Consider the following 22,457-nt stretch of genomic DNA (forward strand, 5'->3'; position numbering starts at 1 on the left):
ATCCTCCCAGTATACATGACATGAGTTAGAAACTATCACAACACAACTGGGGGTGATAGCATTTCCTCACCATTCACCAATGCTCTGAATTTTCACCACCAAGTGTGACCCTCCTGGGACACGGTTCTCAACGATTCCTGTCAGAATCCAGCAGTGACCTTCTTGTCACCATTTCTGGTCACTAGTCATCATCCTCTTCTACCTGTCCTTAGAAATGCCTCCCCTGACCAGGGAGTCCATACCTCCTTGACCCATCCTGTTCCCTCTCCTCCTGTCCCTGGAATTTCAGTCCTTCAAGAGACACCCTCCACCTTCATCAAGGCTGTTGAAACCTCACCCCTTCTTACAGAGTCAGTCGCCTCCCTCAAGTGCACACCACCGCACCCACACAGCAAGGTGGTAGCATGGCTGAGGCAGCAGCCATGCTCCCTAATGCCCAGCTCTTGAACTCTTGTGCTCACCGCACGGTATTCACTTCTTTTTCTTTCTTTTTTTTTTTTTTTAAGATTTTATTTATTTATTTGACAGAGAGATCACAAGCAGGCAGAGAGGCAGACAGAGAGAGAGGAGGAAGCAGGCTCCCTGCTGAGCAGAGAGCCCGACGTGGGGCTTGATCCCAGGACTCTGAGACCATGACCTGAGCCGAAGGCAGCGGCTTAACCCACTGAGCCACCCAGGCGCCCCACGGTATTCACTTCTAAAAGTAAGACAGGAAATCCTGCCGTTGGAGCTATAATCATTAGAGTTTGCTGCACTTCTTTAAAGAGTCAATACAGTTCAGTGGTTAAAAATGAACCACTTGGTATGACAAGTTCTATTTGTAGATTCAAACCCCATTTCTGCCCCCGTCCTGGGTGAGTGACTTAGGGCAGTCTATCCCTGTATACCTGGGCTTTTTCATCTGTAAAAACGAGGATAATAATACCAATACCATAATACCAATAATATCAATAATACCAACATGGCAGGTAGTTACAAAGATCAAATGAGCTAATACATCAGAACACATTCAATAAACGTTAACTCGTTACTCTTGTCCAGTGCACAACAGGCCACGCCACTCATTATCTGACCAGCTGACTGGCACCAACATGAATATTAGTGTAAGGGAAGATTTTCCTTTTTAAGAATGTAAACACCCTGTAAACAGGGGTGCCTGGGTGGCTCAATCGGTTAAGCATCTGCCTTTGGCTCAGGTCATGATCTCGGGGTCCTGGGATCAAGCCCCGTGTTGGGCTCCCTGCTCAGTGGGGAGCCTGCTTCTCCCTCTCCCTTGCTCCTCCCCTCCCCCTTGCTTGTGCTCACTCTCTCTCTCACATAAATAAAAATCTTTTTAAAAATTAAAAAATAAAACAATTCCATTTATTAAAAAAAAAAAGGGATATAAACTTCATTCCAAAAACGTGGTATTAATTCAAATCAGTGAGTGTTTACCAGGTAAGTACTGTGATAGCATAGTAGCTCTGTATTAGACAAAGTTTTCTCTGGCGTTCAAAAAGGCATCAGTGAGTCCCAAACACCCAGAAAGAGCCTCAAAAAGGTTCAGACAAATGCGCCAACTCCATTCTTAGCTCTCCACCTACAGGAACTTAGGTACACAGACACGAGGGGAGCAACTTCTCAAACAGGGTCGTGATGACACAGAGCACCCACCCCAGAGGGCTGACGACGCCCCGAGGCCTGCACGTGCAGCCCCTGAGATGAGCCCTCCTCACTCCAGGGGAAAAACGCCCTGGCTCAGAGGCAGCGGAGAGGGGCCAAATCGAATGGGTTTCACAGGAAACAGTCCAACTGAGGACTCTACATCAGTTTCTGGAAAGGGAGCCCCCGAACAGGGCGGGCCTGGGAGACTCACCATTGGAAGCTCGCTTCTGCCGCCGGCGTCCCACGCGGTCCAGCCCAATGGGGGTGCTCTGGGAGAAGGTGAAGGGCCGGAGGCGGGCCGAAACCGCCTTGTAGGGCAGCACCCGGTGGGCTGGCACAGGAGGCCGGGCTGCTGGCTACAAAAGGAAAGAAAAACGCTGTGAGGGGATGCCAGGAAGTGGCACCTCCCGCAGAGCTCTTCACAGGCACAGCTCTAAGCAGCTTGGCCCTGTCACCTCCAAACCACTCACACACAAGAGACGTTGTCTCCAAATTGTGGCAAGGGTTTCAGGCTGCACCCAGGCACAGCTGCAATGACTTCTTCCAAGATTTTAAACCACCAGTATCGACTCAAGGGCTCTTACCTCCTGGCAACACATTTCATGTCACTTGTCAGCAATATACCAGGGGTAATACTCAGTAAAAGCAAAGCGTCAAGAAGAGGAGAAGCAGATTTAGGAAGTGGTGGCTTTCTCACAGGGGCGGAGCGGAAGGGTAAGAAGACGTTTTCTAGCAGCAGCCTCCCGGGAAGCAGCCGTTCCTGGATGACGGACTTGGACCGGCATTCCTGCCCGGCACATCCACGTGCAGGCACTACGTAAGTATTTATGGGAGACAAATATTCCTTACCTCAACTAACATGACAACTGAGCCGTGTTAAAAAGAAGAGTTGGTTTTCCGCTTTCCACAAATTTACCCAGATCTCTTCAGAATCACCTTTGTGCCCTGTTGATGTTTCCACGTGAACCATCTCTACAAATCGAAGGCCACGCTCGCTTATGCTTTCCTTAGTTTTTCTTTGTATTTTCCCACCTATTTCCCTTAAATGAGCCTTCAAGTGTACAAAGTGACCTTATCACATTCCTTCTTAACGCTCTGAAGGGAAATAACTTCTAAGTGCTTTCAATTTTCCCCATACTGTATTTCAAGTTAAAACAGATTACAGTCTGCTTTGGTTCAGAATTATTTCCTAGCGTACTGCACATGTTAATACCACAGAAAAGTTCCTAGGATTCTTCCACTTCATTTTTCTTTACCTTCAGAATGCAATTCAATTTAACTCAATTTAACAAGAGGAATTTGAGTGCTTGCTATAAACAAGGCATTAGGCTGGGCTTTACAGGGAGAATGTAAACATAAAATCCAATACTAACATAGATCCCCCCCTCCCTTTTAAGAGAATTTTAGGAGTTATTGATGATACCAGCTAGCAAGCTCAAAAACTGAAACTTGGTGCTCACTCATACTGTTCTGGGAACCCGTGACCATGGCTGGGTCTCACCAAATAACAGACACTCCTCCTGAACAGGGCCTTTATTTAAATGTTTTGTAGCCTCAAAGTGCTCTTTGGGTAACTGATAAATACTTGTTGAAATACTAAGGGAAAATAATAAGGATTTTTAGTCTATTGATAAAGTAGTTGCAAAGCAGCAACTTGAATGTAAAGAGTTAAAAAAATGGTAGGAAAGTGATTCCCTTAGCTCCTAAAAAACCACTTTCTTATTTTCTTCTTATCTTTACTTTTTAACATTGGAGGACACTTTTTCGTTCAAGAACTTCTTTCAAGAAGCTCACTGAATATGCACTGTTACCTTCCCCTTATTAAGATCTCAGGTGATTTAGAACAAACAGCACACTAGTTTCACATATTGTTTGAGACTCCAGGAAAGACAGAAGATTAGTAAAAGGCATCCGCATGTCAGATGGTAAGTTAATTCATGAGTGTTTTCAGAGTCAGGAAGAAAGCCTGGGAGTCTGTTGTCCTTGAAGCAGGGAGAAGAAAGAAAAGCAGCAGTCTGTTTAGTTCACAGGGGAGAACAAAGGCCAGGAAGCTGGAGGGCTCTGTTAGCTTTGGTAGAAGCAGCCAGGTCTTACTTGGGTTAGAAGACTCCCGATTTCCTCTGTCGGGCTGTTCCCATAGAAGCTGACCCCGCCTATCACAGATATGGGGCGTCTTCTCCAGCTTCCTTTGGGGCAGCCCACAGCAGCGCTCTGGTCTGCAGTGTCGCTCTGGTCTATAGTGTCCGTGGAGGCTGTGTTGGGCAGGTGGTCTCCCTCCACAGTGTCTTCTTTCTGGGGGTCTACAGCAATTGAGTCTTCAGGAATAGACAGACTCCGGTTGGCCAGCTGGCCATAGTCAGAGAGAGGTCGGGGCCTTGCTCTTCTCCCAGAACCCCATTTCCTCCTGGTGATCCTCTGAGACTCCGTCCTTTCTTCATCCCGGGATGAGTCCCGCCTCCAGGATTCCTCTGTCACAACCTTTTCAAATGCGAACAAGTTAGGTGAGCACCCAAATTCAGGAAGGTATTGAAAAGGAACAAGTCATACATGCCCTCCCATCATCTTCAGCCCTGCCTTAAGGCCTTCTTGATTTACTTGTTTTTAAAAAGTTATTTCTGTAACAGGAAGACATAACTGAAATGTGCATTAAAATAAGCAATTCATGTTTAACTAGAAGCTGAATTAAAACCATAATTTAAATAGTGATGTGTGGTGAGCAAGGATGAGCTATGATAAAAGATATTAAGAAAATCAGTACCATTGTGAGTTGTTAGAAGTACTTTAACTATGGTTTCACCCAAAATAAAATATACATAACAATAGCACAGGGAAATGCAGGACTCTAGAAGGGGAAATGAATATGTAATGCTTTACAAAGCTGCTCTGAGGTATTTTCTTGTAATAATCTTTAAAAACAGAAGGTGCTTTAATAAGATGAAGTTTGGGCTGTGAGGGCCAGACACTCAAGGAGTTAGGTCTGGTGAGAAGAGCACTGAACAAGGATTCAGAGAACTAGATCAGGCTACTAACTAGCTGTGACCCAGGACAAGTTAACAACTAACCATTCAGGACTAGACAATCCCAAAGCTGGGTAGTCTGTGGTCCTAAACACTTTTCAAATTGTTCAAATACTTTTTTCGGAGGCGACCTAATGCACCAGCAAAAAACCACGAGGTTGGAAATGAACAGTCTGCTGCTTTAGTCAGCCTGGGCCACAAGCTGGCTTTGTAACCTTAGGCCAGTTACTTAAGGTCTGCGGATTTGGTTCTGCAGCTGTTCACTGGGGAATAATGGGTCCTTGTGTGGATGAAACGCTATACCAATGATAAGTGAGATAGCCCTTATCAGCCACAGTTAATTATTGCTCTTAAAAAGCAGTGTGTGGAATAACCATGCCCAGGTTCAGCCCTGCCTGCAGATAACCTCTATGTCAGCACACCCCTCAAAGTCTGGGTTCAGAGGAGGGCTGCTGCCTAGTTCCACAGGTTTCTCCCACCCCTGGTTATTTTTTTTTAATACATTTTTTTTTTAAAAGATTCTATTTATTTATTTATTTATTTGGGAGAAAGAGAGAGCAAGCACAAGCAGGGGGAGAGGCAGAGAAAAAGAGAAAGGGATAAACAGACTCTCCGCTGAGCAGGGAGCTCAGTGCCGGGATCATGATCTGAGCTGAAGGCAGATGCTTAACATACTGAGTGAGCCACCCAGGTGCCCCCCTGGTTATTATTAAAAACAAAATAAAAACTAAAACCACTCCAGGGCCTGGGGAAAAGAAGAAGAACAAGGAGAGTCGTACTTGAGGGCAGGACAGGCAGAGCAGGCCACCCAGGCCTGGAGGCTGGCAGCCGAACTGCCCCAGGCAGCCCAGCCCTGCCCCCAGGACTGGTCCAACAGGTCATGCTGCTTGCCGGTCAGTGGCAACCAAGAGCTCAAACACAGTTCCTGTAATTTCCAATCCCATGTGCCTCAATGGTCCCTAAGATCATACACAGCTGACTTCTGAGCAACACAGGGGTTTGAAGTGCCGACCCCAGGTGCAGTCAAAAATCTTGTTAACTTTTAGCTTCCCCCGAACTTAAGTACTAATAGTCTACTGTTGGATGGAAGTCTTACAGATAATAGTCAATGAACACGTGTTTGGTATGCTATACATAGTGTATACTGTGTTTTTATAATAATGTAAGCTAAAGAAAAAAAGATGTTATCAAGAAAATCACATGGAAAAGACATTTAGCATATTGAACAGTATTTATTAAAAAAAAAAAAAAAAAACCACGTGGAAGTGGACCCACACAGTTCAAACCTGTGTTGTTCAAGGACCCGCTGTACTATGAAAAATCAATGATGAGCAAAGAAAGCAGAAAGGAATTTACAGACACTCTACTGCACTGCCATCATTTTTCAAATTAGGGAAGTTACGAAAACCCAGGGAAGTAAGGTGACTTACTTACCAGGGCCACACAGCCCACACACAGAATGACATGGAAATGTGGGTCTTGAAATATCTGTTCCCACTGTACCAAGTCACCTCTGCTCAAAAGCTAGTAAGTTCTAGCAGTCACCGCTTACCTTGCTGTTGCTTCTGACTGCAAAGAACTTCATATTAAAATCAAGTGACCACTGAGGGGTCTAGAATATACCACTGTGCCACCGAAACTCTTCTGAGCTCAAGGTATGCAAGAATAAACTCCCCCCTACCCCCCCAACCCCCCCCCCCCCGAACTCCCTTATCTGCCTGAAAGCAGAGCCTCCCCAAAGAACTCCATCGTCATAAATCCACTATCTTGAGATAGGATTTTTGTTCTTCCAACCCGGGAAGATGTGGCTCTTATCAGCTGAGAAGAGAATCCCTGGCCTCAGCAGCTGGTGGCCACAAAACTATCAGACCTCCCATTCATCTTTCCTAAATCACTGGGTTTCCCCTAAGTGCCCTTCTCCACCTCCCCTTCCCCAAGTAAGAAAGTATAAATGCCCCCAATTCTAACCACTTCCTGGAGTCACTTTTTCCTGTCAACTCCCACTTACCCACATGAATGAAAACCTGTCTTTTCTCGTCTGTCTTTTGTCAGTTCATTCCATAACCCCCCCCCCTTAGTAAACCTAAGAAGATAGAGAAAAGGGGTTTCCTCTCTCACACCATCACCGGGAAAATATGAGAAATCATGAAAAAGTTAATATTCTTTGCATTACATATGAAAAACAGGATATTATGGAGAGTTTAACTACATTACTAAACTCAGTGGCACAATTTAACCACACAAGAATAAGCCATTTATGTTATCACCCTGTTGATAAAAAGGTTCAGAGACAAGGTGTTAGAAAAACAGAAGCAAGACAAAATTACAGGCAAGGAGTAGTCTAACTGGTAATAATCTACGTGCATTTTTTTGAGTTTTTTTTTTATTGTTGTTCTTTGGGGTTTTGTTATGGTCCCCCCCCCCCCCCCGCACTTACGCAACAGGCAGCATGACTCCCTGAAGGCTTGCTGATGCAGATAGGAAAATAAGGAATTGGGTGTCAGAAGACAGGAGGCGGTCTTAGCTGTTCAGGTAAGAAATCCTTCCGAGACCAAAACATACTCCAGGAAGTGAGAAGGCTGAATAAAGGCAGGTATGCTCAGAGCAGGAAATGAGAGGGCAGGAGACGTGCACAGGATTTCTTTAACACATCATGCCTCAAGGGTCAACTCCTGTTCCCACCAGGGGGTTACTCATAAGAACCGACTGTCATCCTCCTCCAAGAACTATTTACACAGTCCCACTGAACCTACAAAAGGAGAAAACAGCCTTTCCAAGTGGTACTGAATGTTTTAGGAAGTGCAAAAATTAGTTAACAGAATAATATATACAATTGAAAGGTCCGCTTTACTCCCAGCAAAAGAGGGAGGGGAGGGACAGTGATTTACATTCCTTGTAAAACAAATCTGAGCTTTGATGTGTATTCTAAAACTGAATCTTCTTTTGGCAAAGTCTGTGTACTTCTGGAATACAGCGGGGTTCATTCCAGGGAACAGAGTTTGACTGGGATTATACCTGCAACTGCAAACCCCCACCACAGCCCTGCCCCCACGCTCCACAAGTTCTAACCTACCCCGGACTCCGCTGCCACGGGCAGTGGTGGCCCACAGACACACTGAAGGAACAAGCAGTTGACCACATCCATGCTGTCTGAGCTTCCTTCTCGCCTTTACAACAGGACAGTGAGGGCATAAGTGGCCATGCCGGAGCTGTGTCTTCGGATGCTCCTCCTCACAACCGGGCAGCCTGGCCTTCAGATCAGTCCGGCTCTAAGCTTGACTGGCCAATTCTCACCCAAGTCGTCAACTTCTGTAAACAAACTGTGCGGGCGGGGCGCAGCTGCCCTTTTAACTCTTGCTTCTCTGTATCGTTTTAAAGTACTTTCCCTCATCAGGAGTCCTGAATTTCTTTCCTTTTTTTTTTTTAAGAATTTATTTATATATTTGACAGAGAGAAAAAGAGAAAGCACAAGCAGGGATGGTGCAGAAGGAGAGAGAGAAGCAGGGTCCCCGCTGAGCAGGGAGCCGGATGCCGGGCTGGATCCCAGGACCCTGAGATCATGACCTGAGCCAAAGGCAGACGCTTAACCCACTGAGTCACCTAGGCGCCCCAGGAGTCCTGAATTTCTTCTTCAAGATTCCTTTCTTTCCCTTACAGAAGTAAAAAGCCAAGCTAGATCTTCCCTTCAGGGAGACACTTCAAAACCCGTTTCTTTCGAAACCACAGCAAGAGTTGTTATTCACTGAGGGAAAAAGACTTACACACAAAGCCCTGATGTCACATATTCAGAAGCTTCGTCAAAGTGAAGTTTCATGGATCAAATAGCAAGAGTGTGGGTTGAATTATGCCCCCCAGAAGGTACGTTGAAACCCTAACCCCCAGGACCTGTGAATATGATCTTATTTGGAAATACAGTCTTTGTAGATGAGATTGAGCTCAGATGAAGTCAGGCAGGATTTGGGGAACCCTAATCCAATGGCCAGTACCCTTAGAAATAGAGGGAAATTTAGACACAAAGATGAAAGTAAAGACAGTCCTATGAGGACAGAAGCAGAGAGTGGAGTGGTACCATCTATAAGCCAAGAAATCCCAGGCAGAGGCCAGAATGGATCCGCAGACTTTTGGCCTATACAATAATGAGGGTACGTCCTCTTGTTTTGAGCCCCCTAGTTGGTGGCAATTTGTTCCAGTAGCCCTAGGAAACTCATACAGCAAAGTAATTCAGAAGGAAATACTATAAGCAGGGAAAATTAAGATGCTTTGGGCAGATGGAAAAAAAACTAACCAGAGCAGAGCTTTTCCAGCGTGTGAGCCAAAGGTATTCTCAAGATGTGCACTAACCCAGTAAGCAAGCCTCCCACATTGCCTCAGCACCCTGAGCACTGTAGGGAATTCAGGGGCAGTCCCAGACCAGAGGTGATACAAGAACGCATCTTGATAGAAGGCCAGCCATATGCTAGCAGTGACCACCGTGGCTTCTGAATGTCCCTGTGTGCAGAACCACAGCAGGCTCAAGGCCACCTTACCTAACCCTTACCACCACCGCCCCGTGACGTAGGTAACTATTCATGACATTTTATCATTTAGACACTGGGGCAATGACTTACTCCAGTGAACAGAGCCGAAGTAGAGAGGCCATTTACAACGCAGTGTCTGACTTCAAAATCACTGTCCTTTCCACTATGCAGCCCTGCATCCTCAGCACACACTTTTATAGAAGCAAGACAGTACTTGGTAGGTCTTCTGCCTTTAGCGGCAGCCCTGGTTGAAAGGGGGTGGGGTGGGGGGAGGGAAATGACAGGAAGAGAGGCTCTGAAGGTACTCCTGCAAGCTGGGGACAATTAGGGACCCCTTCCCCAAATCACTGCTTTAAATGCATAAAATAAAAATTAAAGAAAATTTTATAAAATTTATAAACATTAAGTAAAATTTTAAATGCAGAAAATAAAAGATATAAAATTATAAAGTAATCAGATTATCCTGAAATATAATTATCAAAATATTAAAATAATAATAAATGTAAAACACATAATAAGAAGACTAGCAATCAGTCTAAAAACGGCCATACTTTGGAAGTACTGATGAAGAGATTTCAAGATATCAACGAAAAGTGTTGTATGATGTGAAAAAGACTTTTATTTCTATGGGTGACAAAATCACAGGTGTTGATAGAGTACTCTGGCTTACTGCCTACACTCCTAAACTGAAGGAAATGCTACATTTTACCCACAAGGTAGTGAAAATAAAGCTCCACTCCTCAATTTCTGTTGACAAAACCACTGAACGAATCGAGGTTCAAAACTCCCAGGTGAGGGCGCCTGGGTGGCTCAGTGGGTTAAAGCCTCTGCCTTTGGCTCAGGTCATGATCCCAGAGTCCTGGGATCAAGCCCCGAATAGGGCTCTCTGCTCAGCAGGGAGCCTGCTTCCTCCTCTCTCTCTCTGCCTGCCTCCCTGCCTACTTGTGGTCTCTGTCAAATAAATAAATAAAATCTTTAAAAAAAAAAAACAAAAAAACTCCCAGGTGACCTAATTTCACGTAAACCTAATTATGGTACCAGCTCGGTGCTCTGACTCCTGAAAACTGAAATTTTAGGACTTACACACTAAAATTTAAGAAGCGGCATCTCACTATTTAGAGCTATACATCACTAATTTCCCTTAAATGAAAATTAATGTGTCATAAGACGATGCATAGGCTTTTTTTTTCTTTTCTTTTAGTGCAGATTTGTTACCTGGATTATCGAGTGCTCGGAATGAGATGGGTTGTAAACATATGTCTGAGGATTTTAAGTGAGGGAGGGAACTCATAAGATCCCAGATCAACTACTACATTTTGAGAAGCTGAAAGTGAGAACAAGAAAATCTTCACATATTTAGAAAGATGAAAGCTTGAGTGCTAATAACATTTTTTCTTTGTTACTTTAACACCAGAAAGATATTCTTAGTTACTTAGAAATCTTAAATTGTCATCAACTTGCGTTTATAATCTACCTAAAATCATATTTTCAGGTAAGTAAAGAAGGCATTATTATACCCATTTTGGAGATGAGAACCCAATCACAGAGAAGGCAACAGACTTAACGAAACAGGGTGCATGAGAGAGATCAGGCACTTAACTGTCACCTTTGCAAGGCCAGCACGAGACATGACCCTCTCCATTTGTAGATGTACATAAGAAAAATGCAATCTGGTTTATTACAAAAACCCTGAGCAACAACTTCCACAAATACTAGACCTTGTAAGGCTGCCCCACAAAAAGCCTTGGTGTGCTTATCCCTTTTACATCTCTCCACTTCCGGTTTATGCTGCCCCTTTGATGAATTCTCTGGGCTGTTTGTGGCTCTTCACTCATCAGTGTATGCACACATACATTTCCCCCAGACTCTTCCTCTCTACTGCTTCCTCCCCCCCTCCAGCAGCACAGCTCACCTTCACCCCTGCTCTAGACTCCATTCCCTTCTCTCTCCTCAGAGAGCAGAACTTCTCCCTTCAACTGATCACACACGGAAAGCTAACACAGTTGGTTTTGTTGAACTTACTGAATCATGTTTGGTTTCTTATCTTTAATTTTTAGAACAAGTGGGCGGAATAATCTTTCTTTCTCCAAAGCTGCCTTTTCTTTTATAGATCTTGATGGTGTGTGTGTGCGTGTGTGTGCATACACACACCCGTGTGCATATGGACACTGTACTAGCATAAGGGGGGGCCCACCAGAAAAGGACTGCCTATCACCCGGGTGTGCTAATTCTCCCTCCTCATAACATTCCAGGTGTTCACATGTCTTTTCCTACAACACTTAGGCTAGTTAAGGAATAAACAGCAAGGTGGGGGTACTTCTGAAATTGCCCAAGCAAGGAGAGGAGAGAGGTAGCCTCTGACTTGGTCTGAGATAGGTAAATGGCCAGACACCCATCACTGAACTATGGACCACTGTAAAAATTATGCATGTTTAGCCTGGCTCCATTCCACCTTTCAAGGTTTCCTCTAGTTCAGGGACTATCCTGTGAAGGGATAGACACTATCATAAACATGTTGTTCCCCCTTCTCTGACCCCCAACTTGGACTAAGCCCAGATCTGGACGGGCCCTGGGCAAGAAACAGAAGAGAAAGTAGAAACCTATTCATTTACTGAGTTTTTCCGTCCATGGCTTAAAGGCAGAAATATATAATAATGCTGGGTGACATTCTTATCAACATGCTGCATCTTTTAAGATGCAAGGTTTCAAGCTGTAAGAACCTTAGTGGCTGTTGGAATTCTGACAGCAAATGAAATGGGAGTGACTAACCAAAAACTGTTCTGATTATTACCAAATAAGATCACACACACACTGGGAATTTTGATGTAACTCTTAAAATTAAAGAAAGAGAGAAGGAAAGGAACTATTATAATCTGGAATGCTGTGGCCTTGTCCTTTGCATTCAGGGAATAGGCCACTTATTAAAAATAAAAAATATGACACAGCATTAAAAATATTTTAAAAAATATATTAATGCTTCCTAAGGCCCTGGAAGTAAAAGGGGAGTACAGTGGACTTTAACTGCCCTTGCATGTATAAAACTGATGATAAAATATCCTTAAAACACAGTAAATCTACAACCTGTTTTATAGACAGAATAGGTAATTTATTAAAAATGCAAATATCTGAGGTTCATGGAGAACACAATATTCTTAGCCTAGTTCTGTAAGCATAAAAAGGTACTTAAATAACTATGAACATATTAAATATCATTGAAGACTTAGAATACAATACTGAGAAAGTAGTATAGCTGAGCTCATCCTCAATTTATTTAAAATAAAGAAATGAAGTCTGTCTGACTGTGATGAACCCCATTCTGGACCCTCTGACCACATCCTAAGTCCCCAAATCCCTTCCGTGGTGGGAGGGTGCTTACCAGTGACCCTGAGCAAACACAGGGCCAGTGATTAGTTTGCTTCCCCCGCCTTTGTAGTAGTCACTTAAGGGAATCCCATTTTCTGGACTTATCCAAAAACCCAGACCATCCTACCATCTCCAAAATCAACAACAACACAATGCTGGGTTAGACATCTAAGCAGAGGAAATAATAGAACTGTAGGCTGCAATTTATGACTAGACTCATTAAGAATAAAGACACATTTTTGGGGCACCTGGGTGGCTCAGTGGGTTAGAGCCTCTGCCTTCGGCTCAGGTCATGATCCCGGGGTCCTGGGATCGGGCCCCGCATCCAGTTCTGTTCGGTGGGGAGCCTGCCTCCCCCACTCTCTCTGCCTGCCTCTCTGCCTACTTGTGATCTCTGTCTGTCAAATAAATAAATGAAATCTTTGGGGGAAAAAAAAAAGAATAAAGACACATAAAACCATCACATTATAAAATAAATGTATATAACAATTCCATCTTAACATCTTAAAATGTATTCTATCTCTGGGGCACCTGGGTGGCTCAGTCAGTTAAGTGTCTGCCTTTGGCTGGCTCAGGTCATGATCTCAGGGTCCTGGGATCAAGCCCTGAGTTGGGCTCCCCACTTAGTGGGGATTCTGCTTCTCCCTCTCTCGTGCTCTCTCATGTGCTCACGGACACTCCGTCAATAAATTAAATAAATAAATGCATACATACATATATACATAAATAAATTCCTTAAAAATGTATTTGATCTTTGAAACACATACTAAGGACTACAGAGGTCTACTTAACCTTTCTTTAACTTATAAAAAGCACAATTTTCTAATAAGGAAAAAGAATTTTATAAAAAGTAAAAAATATTTACTTTTATAAAAAGTACTTTCCTCTTTTCCAATTGCTTTTTGATTGAGGACAACTAAATATTCCAAAATCAAAAATGTTTTAGATTTAAATGTATCAGAAACCCATTGTTTTTCTACACCCTCTTGAACATCAGAGGTTTCTTCTTAATGCTCTTTTGACTTTTGTTGTACAGAAAGGATAGAAGGAAACAGAAGGAGAAGGGAAAGAAGAACGGACAGCACAGAAGGAGGTCCCAGTGGACAAAAAGGGAGAGAGGTGTCTGTTCAGGGCATCACCTGCACTTCAAGTCATGGATGACAGCATAGAAACATTCAAATCAATGGCCCCAAGTGCCTTTAGAAAACGAAGGGTTTCTGGATTAGAATGCAGAATGGCACCTTCATGATTCATCTCTCTTCCCAATTGCTTTCTCACATCAGTGAAGGACATCCAGTGTACCCCATACTAGGCATTTTTTATTTTTCCCCGATTTTCACAAGCCCCAGCCCCCCAGTCACCATGTTCTGTCAATTACTCAATCTTAGGAAGACTCTGGTCCGTTGTTACTCGCAGATCTATTCCAAAAGCTGCCCAACTGACTTCCCTGTCCCCAGTCTACTCTATGCTACTGAAACACCTCGGATTCTAGCTGGCCATTACCTGGAACAAACCCAAGGCCATTCAAAATCTCGTCCAAGGTCTCTCCAGCTCTGCCTTCAGATACAATTATTCTCCAACCTGTATCAAATGATTCACCACTTACTACATATTTACTTTATGCAACTGTAAATGAGGTAAATGTTGCTTGCTCTCCCTCTGAGATTATCGTTTTGCTTTTGTCAACCTGTAAAATTTACTCTGCAAAACTCAGTTGAAATACTACTTGCTGTGGAAAACATAAACTCCCCCTGGGCTCTGAGCTCTTTGCTCCTTTCTGGGCCTCTATTAAAACCACGGCAGTGTTTCATAGCATTTATTTACTTGTCTCAGTGTCTGCTGACAAAAGCAGCTGCTCCTATTTTTTCCAAACTCCCCAGTACTATGGTAATGTCCTCACAGTCCATACGAGAGCCTGAGAGACAGGGAATTATAGATGCTTCATGCATGTGGGAAGGGATGAATGCTAGGTTGGTGGATAGATAAATGAGCAAATAAATGGACTGTTCTGGATGGCAACGTAGCTATTTCCTCCCTACACTCATGTATCATTTTTTAAAAATGAGCTTAAGTTTTTGCTTAGTTATTGTAACTAAATACTTCAAAATCAATAACCATGCTTTAGGTCAGGACACAACCATCCATTCCTGTCTCTTTCATAACCCACTTGAATTGTCCTACCCTGAAAACAAAAGGACTACAATTCTCCTTCCCGTACTATTGACAACCTTGTTTTGATGGCCTCCTATTTTGTTTCAGAGATGTGAAGTACATGGTAATGGAATCTTTTCTAACAAACAAGGGTCCACTGCTATCAACAGAATATAAAAAGAATGATTTAGGACTTTTAAAACATCTTTCCTGAGGCATTACGGCATTGGGAGGAGAAATGCGTAAGATGAAGAGAGGGCAAAGAACCAAGAGGGCCCAGTGATGGCAACTGGAAAAAAGAACCCAGAAAAGTCAGAGAAAGTAATGACATCATGAGGATTCTTTGTTCTTCCAGCAACATTCACTGATGACAGATTGTATCACTTTCCTTTAAACCTGCAAGAGTCCAGCAAATGAATCTAGTCAAGAAAACACTGACCCAGCTGAGCATCCAACTCTCGGTTTCAGCTCAGGCTGTCATCCCAGAATCGTGAGACCATGAAATTGTGAGATCATGAGACTGAGCCCAGCGTTGCTCTCTGTGCTATGCAAGGAGTCTGGTTTCCCTCTCCCTCCCCTTTCTCCCCATCTGCACACTCTCTCCCTAATGTAAATAAATAAATCTTAAAAAAAGGAAAAAAAAATAAAAAAAAGAATGGCTCAGCCTCTCTGTATAGGGACTGTCACACAAGGCAAGACTTATAGACAGTACCAGTGGTGTTTCTTTTTTATTTCTGTTGAGGGATACAAGAATGTGTACTAGTGCAAAATATCTTGAAAATGTTTAATTTGAAACTTGGCAGTGAGAGAATTACAGATGAATAATTTATACCACAAAAAGAATAAAAACATAAAACGAAGAGTACAACAGAACCTTGCTATAAGTAAATATGTAAAAACTTACACCATACATGAGAAATGGGGCTGTAATAATGGACCTTAGTCACAAACAGTATTGAAGGCTCCAGCCTCCTGTCTCCCCCTCTGTGGCACTGATCTGTAAGAAATGCCATACTATGGACCCAGAGTCACACCAGCAACCCTCCTGTCCGAGGTGGCTTTCTTTAGTCTTGTGTCAGAAAGTAAACTACAAAGGAGTTGTCAGAAAAGGGTCCAAAACCCCTTTGTTGAGCTGCTGAGCTCATTCAAGTAGTCACTGGAGGAAAGACTGTAATTTGGGCAAGACCAGCTGTGGCAGGAAGTGGCCCAAGCTCAGTGGAAAGAACGCTAGTTATGGAGTCAAAAGAGAAAACAGAATGGAAATTCATCAAAGGCCTGTGATACCTGAAATTACCGAGTCAATTTCATTGAATTAAAAAACACCCTCTGCAGCAGCTACTTACACTTCTGTTTTACAGATAAGAAACCAAAGATCAGGAAACCAGCAAATGGTCAGAACTTGGGTCTACATGCCAGCTGCCAAGCTTATGGTGTTTCTGGGCCTTCCTCCACATTCTGAGACCTGGCTCTGGGCCCCCGCCACTCAGTGGCTGTGTGGCTCTGAGAGGAGGTCCTGTGACGTTTCCAAGGCTCAGTTTACCCATTTTTAAAAACAAATACAACAATGCTGGCCTACTTCACAGGGTGGCTCTGAGAATCAACCAACAATGTTATGTGAAGGACTTATTTAAGCTGCAAAAGTGTCACATCAATGCAAGAAATTACTACTGATACTTGTATTTTTTAAATTTTATTTTTATTTCTCTGATACATTTTTTAAAGAGACAATTATTTTTAGAGTTCCAAATGAGTTGGTAAAATTCCAGTTTCCAGCAGTGGTTGGAGCAATTGCTATACTGATACTCAACGTTATTTTTTTTTTAAGATTAAAAAAAAAAAATTAGTAATCTCTACACCCAACATGGGATTTAAACTCATGACCCTGAAATCAAGAGTCACATGCTCCACTGACTGAGCCAATCAGGCACCCCTTCTCAACATATTTTGGACCAAATTCTTTATTCCACCATTTCCTGCTTGAAAAGCTTCAATTTCACTGTTTTGCTGAAGGGGATTTTTGTTTGTATTCTGTAAAAATTCATACCCCACTGATAATAGAGTTCAATGAGAAAAATAGGATTACAAGCTACCTTTAATTTTTTCAGAAATAACTCTATCTCCCAAATCAAGAATTAACTGGGGTAGATCTGGAAGAGAACCATCCAAACCTAAAAAACAGGATTCTTAACACCTGTAAGAACCTAGATACTTAAAATGTAGAGCCTCAGGCTGGAGAGCGGATCTCAAACTTCAGGGTGGCAAAAATAATTTCCTGGGTAGCATGTCAAAAGTCCAGATTAGTGGATCTGGACTCTAGTGACTCCAATTCCGTAGCTCCAGGTGGAGCTCAAGAATCTACACCATTACCTTGCATCCTGGGTGTGACCTTCTCTCCAAACTTTGGGAAACTCTGGCTAGAAGATCAGAAGTAATTTGCAAAGTTTAACGGGTCTGTACTGAGGTATCTGACCAAAGGCAGTAATTTTAATGATAACAAAGATTATGACTATGATAAAGGCAACATTTATTGACTTTACTAAGCATTATTTCATTTAATCCTAGTAGATACTATTATCTCTATTTTTAAAGACACTGAGGTTTAAGTAGGTCAAGGACATACAGCTGGTTAGCAGGGAAACTAGGGTTTGAACTCAGGTGGCCCTAGTACAAAGCCCACCTATTTTATACCACAGAGATTCTCGACCGCTCCAAAATGTTGACATTCGTGGCTAGCAACCACATCAGTGCCAGTTTCCTAGGAAAGAACCATCTGTGAGTATTCTTTCCTCTCCAACCCCCCTGAGCTCCCTCCCACCCCAACTCCAGCTTTACTACTAGCATTCTCAGTGAAGGCAACGTGCCAAATTGTCATTTTGTCCCTGCACTGGCAGAAACATAGAAAACTTTCAGTTTATATAGCAACATGTGGCAATTTGTAGCTATGCCCTTCTGCCAGTCAAACCTGAAGTATTCCTTCTGATTGTCATGGCAATGATGTATCACAACAACATGTCACCAAGCCAAGTGAAAAGTGATTCCCAACCTTGGATGCTCTTTGATCTTAATATAGGGAAGCTTAAAATGAGAAAAAACAGGAAAAAAACAGATACACTGGCATCTTAACCATCTTAACCAGCTAAAATTTCCCCCTAAAAATACGAACACTGGGGGCACCTGGGTGGTTCAGTCATTAAGCATCTGCCTTCAGCTCAGGGTATGATCCCAGGATCCTGAGATCAAGCCCCGTATAGGGTTCCTGCTCAGCGGGAAGCCTGCTTCTCCCTCTCCCACTCCCCCTGCTTGTGTTCTCTCTCTCGCTGTGTCTCTCTCTGTCAAATAAATGAATAAAAAAAAAATCTTTAAAAAAAAAATACGAACACTACTTTTCTGCATTTTCTAACTGCTGTAAGATCTTATTATGCCTTTGTCATCCATAAATTAAAACAAAGCACCAAATAAGAGTAAACATTAAAACCCTGACAGATACACTATAATACTGGCTCATATCATTTAAGTATTACATGTATTTTAGAAAGCTTAAAATGCATAGTATTAATGATACTTTATATTATTAATGATTACTGATCATAATAAATTGATTATAATTATGATATATTAACATCATTTATACCTGATTACATATCGTTATTATGGTAACACTATAAAAACTAGGCTCCATGGGGCGCCTGCATGGCTCAGTGGGTTAAAGCCTCTGCCTTTGGCTCACGTCATGATCCGGATGATCGGGCCCTGCATCGGGCTCTCTGCTCCACGGAGAGCCTGCTTCCTCCTCTCTCTCTGCCTGCCTCTCTGCCTAGTTGTGATTTCTCTCTGTCAAATAAATAAAATATTAAAAAAAAAAACAAAACTAGGCTCCTGCTCAGATATATAGGTATGTAATTCTGTCTCTCTCTCTTCCCCCTTATTTTTATTTTTTTTAAATTTTTTAAAAGATTTTTACTTATTTATTTGAGGGAGAGAGAAAGAGCATGAGCAGAGGGACAGTCAGAGGGAGAAGCAAATTCCCGCTGAGCACGGAGCATGACAGGGCTCGATTCCAGGACCCTGAGATCATGACCTGAGCCAAAATCAAGAGCCAGCTGCTTAACTGACTGAGCCACCCAGGCAACCCCTCCCCTTGTCTTTTTTTAATAGGAAAATCCTATTTGATGATATTTCACTAGAGAAAAAACTGTTCTAGAAATGAACCACTTTAAAGTTCAAGGATGACATATCACATGTACATTACACTACTCTTTAGATTTAAGATTTTCAGAAATTAATTTTAGAAGTGGCCTTTTAAGTATATAAAGTTCAGTAGCCTGTCAAATATTAAGGACCCTTTCGGATACTTTGAAACATACCACTGCAAAAGATATACCTATTAATGTAATGACAAACATGAATCTTTTTTAGGGCAAGTGGAAACTTCTTTTAAAAGACAGAAAATGCTGACTTGATTATTAAAATAAAAAGCTACTGTAGGGGTGCAAGGGTGGCTCAGTCAGTAGTCAGTTAGGTGCCCAACTCTTTTTTTTTTTTTTTTAATATTTTCCTAATTTTTTGACAGAACGAGAGAGCACAAGTAGGAGGAACAGTAGAGGGAAAGGGAGAAGCAGGATCTCCTCCAAGCAGGGAGCCTAACGCAGGGCACAATCCCAGGACCCCAGGATCATGACCTGAGCTGAAGGCAGATGCTTAACCATATGAGCCAACCAGGCGCCCCAAGTGCCCAATTCCTGATTTCCATTCAGTCATGATCTCAGGGTCATGGGATCAAGCCTCGCATCAGGGTCCCAGCTCAGTGCAGAGTCTGCTTGAGATTCTCTCTCTCTCTCTGCCCCTCCCCTGGCTCACGTTCTTGCTCTCTAAACAATAAAATCTTTTTTAGAGAAAGCTTTCAAATTTTGGCTCATGACCTGTATTTTATGACTTAATAATGTTTCTTTTTTTTTTTTTTTTTAGATTTTTTGTATTTATTTACTTAAGAGCACATGCATTGCATGCATGAGCTGGAGGTGGGGGGAGGCACGGAGAGCAGAAGGAAAGGGAGAATCAGAAACCCCTCACTGAGCAAGGAGTCTCTCTTGGGACTCAATGCCAGGATCCTGAGATCATGACCTGAGCAGAAAGGAGACCCTTAACAGACTGAGCCACCTAGGCACCCCTGACTTAATATTTCTGCAAGAGATCTTTTTCTCTTTAGTTGTTCTTCCTGTAAAAGGAAAGCTAAACAAACAGAAAACACCTTGGGAGAAACTAAACATAAGCTAGCACAAGGATGACTAACAGAAAGCATATTAACTCTCTTTACAACATCCCATGTGGAGTGCTGCTGAGCAAATACGCACCCCAGGGTTATTAATACTTTGGGGATATACCGATGGTATAGCAGATGTCCTTTTAACAAAATGTCAACTTCGTTAAAAAAATATTTTTTAAAGCACAAATGATATCATATTTTCAAATGATCCTTCCAACTGGAATTGCAATTTCTATGAATCAAGTTTCTAGAGATTCTCTGTCAGAGAAAATTGAGAACCCAGTGGGGTATGGAAACATAAATTCTCTGTAATGTAAAAATTGTCGATCGTTCAACAAATGAAGGTAGGATAATTGGATGTCCATATGCCAAAAAAGGAAAAAAAAAAAAAAAGAACTTAGACCTTTATCTCACATTATACACAAAAATTAACTAAGAATGGAGCATTTCCCATTTAAGAAACAAAACAAATGAGCAAAGGAAAAAAAAATAGAGGCAAATCAAAAAAAACACAATCTTTTTTTTTTTTTTTAAAGATTTTATTTATTTATTTGACAGAGAGATCACAAGCAGGCAGAGAGGCAGGCAGAGAGAGAGGAGGAAGCAGGCTCCCTGCTGAGCAGAGAGCCCGATGCGGGGCTCGATCCCAGGACTCTGAGATCATGACCTGAGCCGAAGGCAGCGGCTTAACCCACTGAGCCACCCAGGCGCCCCAAAAAACACAATCTTAATATCGAAAACAAACTGATGGTTACCACAGGGGAGGTGGATGGGGGATGGGGGAAATAGGTAAAGGGGACTAAGAGGAGACTTACCATGATGAGAGATGAGCAATGTATAGAATTGCTGAATCATTATATCGCACACCTGAAACTAATATAACACTGTAAGTTAACTATACTGGAATTAAAATAAAAAACACAATTAAAAAGGGAGCATAGGGGCGCCTGGGTGGCTCAGTGGGTTAAGCCTCTGCCTTCGGCTCAGGTCATGATCTCAGGGTCCTGGGATCGAGTCCCATATTGGGCTCTCTGCTCAGCAGGGAGCCTGCTTCCCCCTCTCTCTCTGCCTGCCTCTCTGCCTACTTGTGATCTCTGTCAAATAAATAAATAAAATCTTTAAAAAATAAAAAATAAATAAAAAGGGAGCATATTCCTAAGTATGAGAGCTAAAACTAACATTTCCAGAAGATAGGAGAAAATCTTGATGATTTTTGTCAACACAGAGATTTTCGCTCTTCAAAAGACCTAATCAAGAAAATAAAAAGACAACCCAGAGATTGTGAGAAAACAACTGCAAGTCATATATCTAGTAAAGGACTTGTAACTAGAATATATAAAGAAATCCTACTACTCAATAAAACTAAAAATGCAGTGCAAGTTTGAGGAGTTTACCAAATAAGATAAATGAATAGCTAATAAACATTAAGATGATCAACAGCATTAGTCATTAGGGAAATGCTAATTAAAATCAAAGTGAGATACCACTACACACCCACTTGAAGGACTAGAATCTAGAATAGTGACCATACCAAATCCTGGCAAGGACGCAAAGAAACTGGCACCCTAATACACTGCTGGTGGGAATCTATAATGGGACAACTGTTTTAGAAAACAGTGTGGCAGGGGCGCCTGGGTGGCTCAGTTGGTTAATTGACTGCCTTCAGCTCAGGTCATGATCCTGGAGTCCCGGGATCAAGTCCCACATCGGGTTCCCAGCTCTGTGGGGAGTCTAATTCTCCCTCCGACCTTCTCCCCTCTCATGCTCTCTCTCACTTTCTCGCTCTCTCAAATAAATAAATTTTAAAAAACCACAAAAAACAACAGTGTGGCAGTTCCTCGAATGGTGAGGCACAGAATCACATATGACCCAGAAATTTACCTCCTAGTTATCTACCCAAGAGAATAGAAACATATGTCCACATAAGACTTGTACATAAATATTCATAGCAGCATTATTCATAACAGCCCCAGAGTGGGAACAACTCAAATGTCTAACAACTGATGAATGGATAAACACAATGTGGGATATCCACACAACTGGTTATTACTCAGCCTTAGAAAAGAAATTAAGTGAGGGATGCCTGGGTGGCTCAGTTGGTTAAGCATGTGATTTCCACTCAGGTCATGATCCCAGGTTCCTGGGGTCAAGCCTCAAGTCAGGCTCCCTGCTCAGTAGGGAGTCTGCTCCTCCCTCTCACTCTACTCCTGCCCCTACTGGTGTGGGCCCTCTCTCTTTCAAATAAGTAAATAAAATCTTAAAGAAAGAAAGAAAGAAATTAAGTGCTGATATACCTTACAACACGAATCAACTTTGAAAACAATATGCTAGGTGAAAGAAGCCAAACATAAGGGACCACATATTATATGATTCTATTTCAATGACATATCCAGGTAAGTATAACCTACAGACACAAAACAGATCAGGTGCCAGGGATGGAACAGGGAGTGACCGCAAACGGACGTGAGGTCTCCTTCAGGAGTGATGGACGGTGGGGATGGC

At 42.5% G+C, this 22,457-nt stretch overlaps 1 protein-coding gene across 4 annotated transcripts in view; it reads right to left on the reverse strand.

The window, feature by feature from the left end:
• Positions 1-22,457, reverse strand: part of SPATA13 (spermatogenesis associated 13) — a 198,314-nt gene that overhangs the window by 52,912 nt on the left and 122,945 nt on the right. For 2 of the 4 annotated variants that reach the window (XM_047722925.1, XM_047722932.1), the window contains exons 3-4: positions 3,739-4,122; positions 1,856-2,000 (exon numbers count right to left, since the gene is read on the reverse strand). In XM_047722925.1, the coding sequence (XP_047578881.1) occupies positions 1,856-2,000; positions 3,739-4,122 (529 nt within the window). Of the gene's footprint in view, positions 1-1,855; positions 2,001-2,228; positions 2,300-3,738; positions 4,123-7,734; positions 7,889-22,457 lie in introns of those variants that run through there. The other 2 variants (XM_047722926.1, XM_047722927.1) reach the window with 2 other exon arrangements.

The sequence above is a fragment of the Lutra lutra genome, chromosome 3 (assembly GCF_902655055.1).
Source record: "Lutra lutra chromosome 3, mLutLut1.2, whole genome shotgun sequence".
Lineage (NCBI taxonomy): Eukaryota > Metazoa > Chordata > Mammalia > Carnivora > Mustelidae > Lutra > Lutra lutra.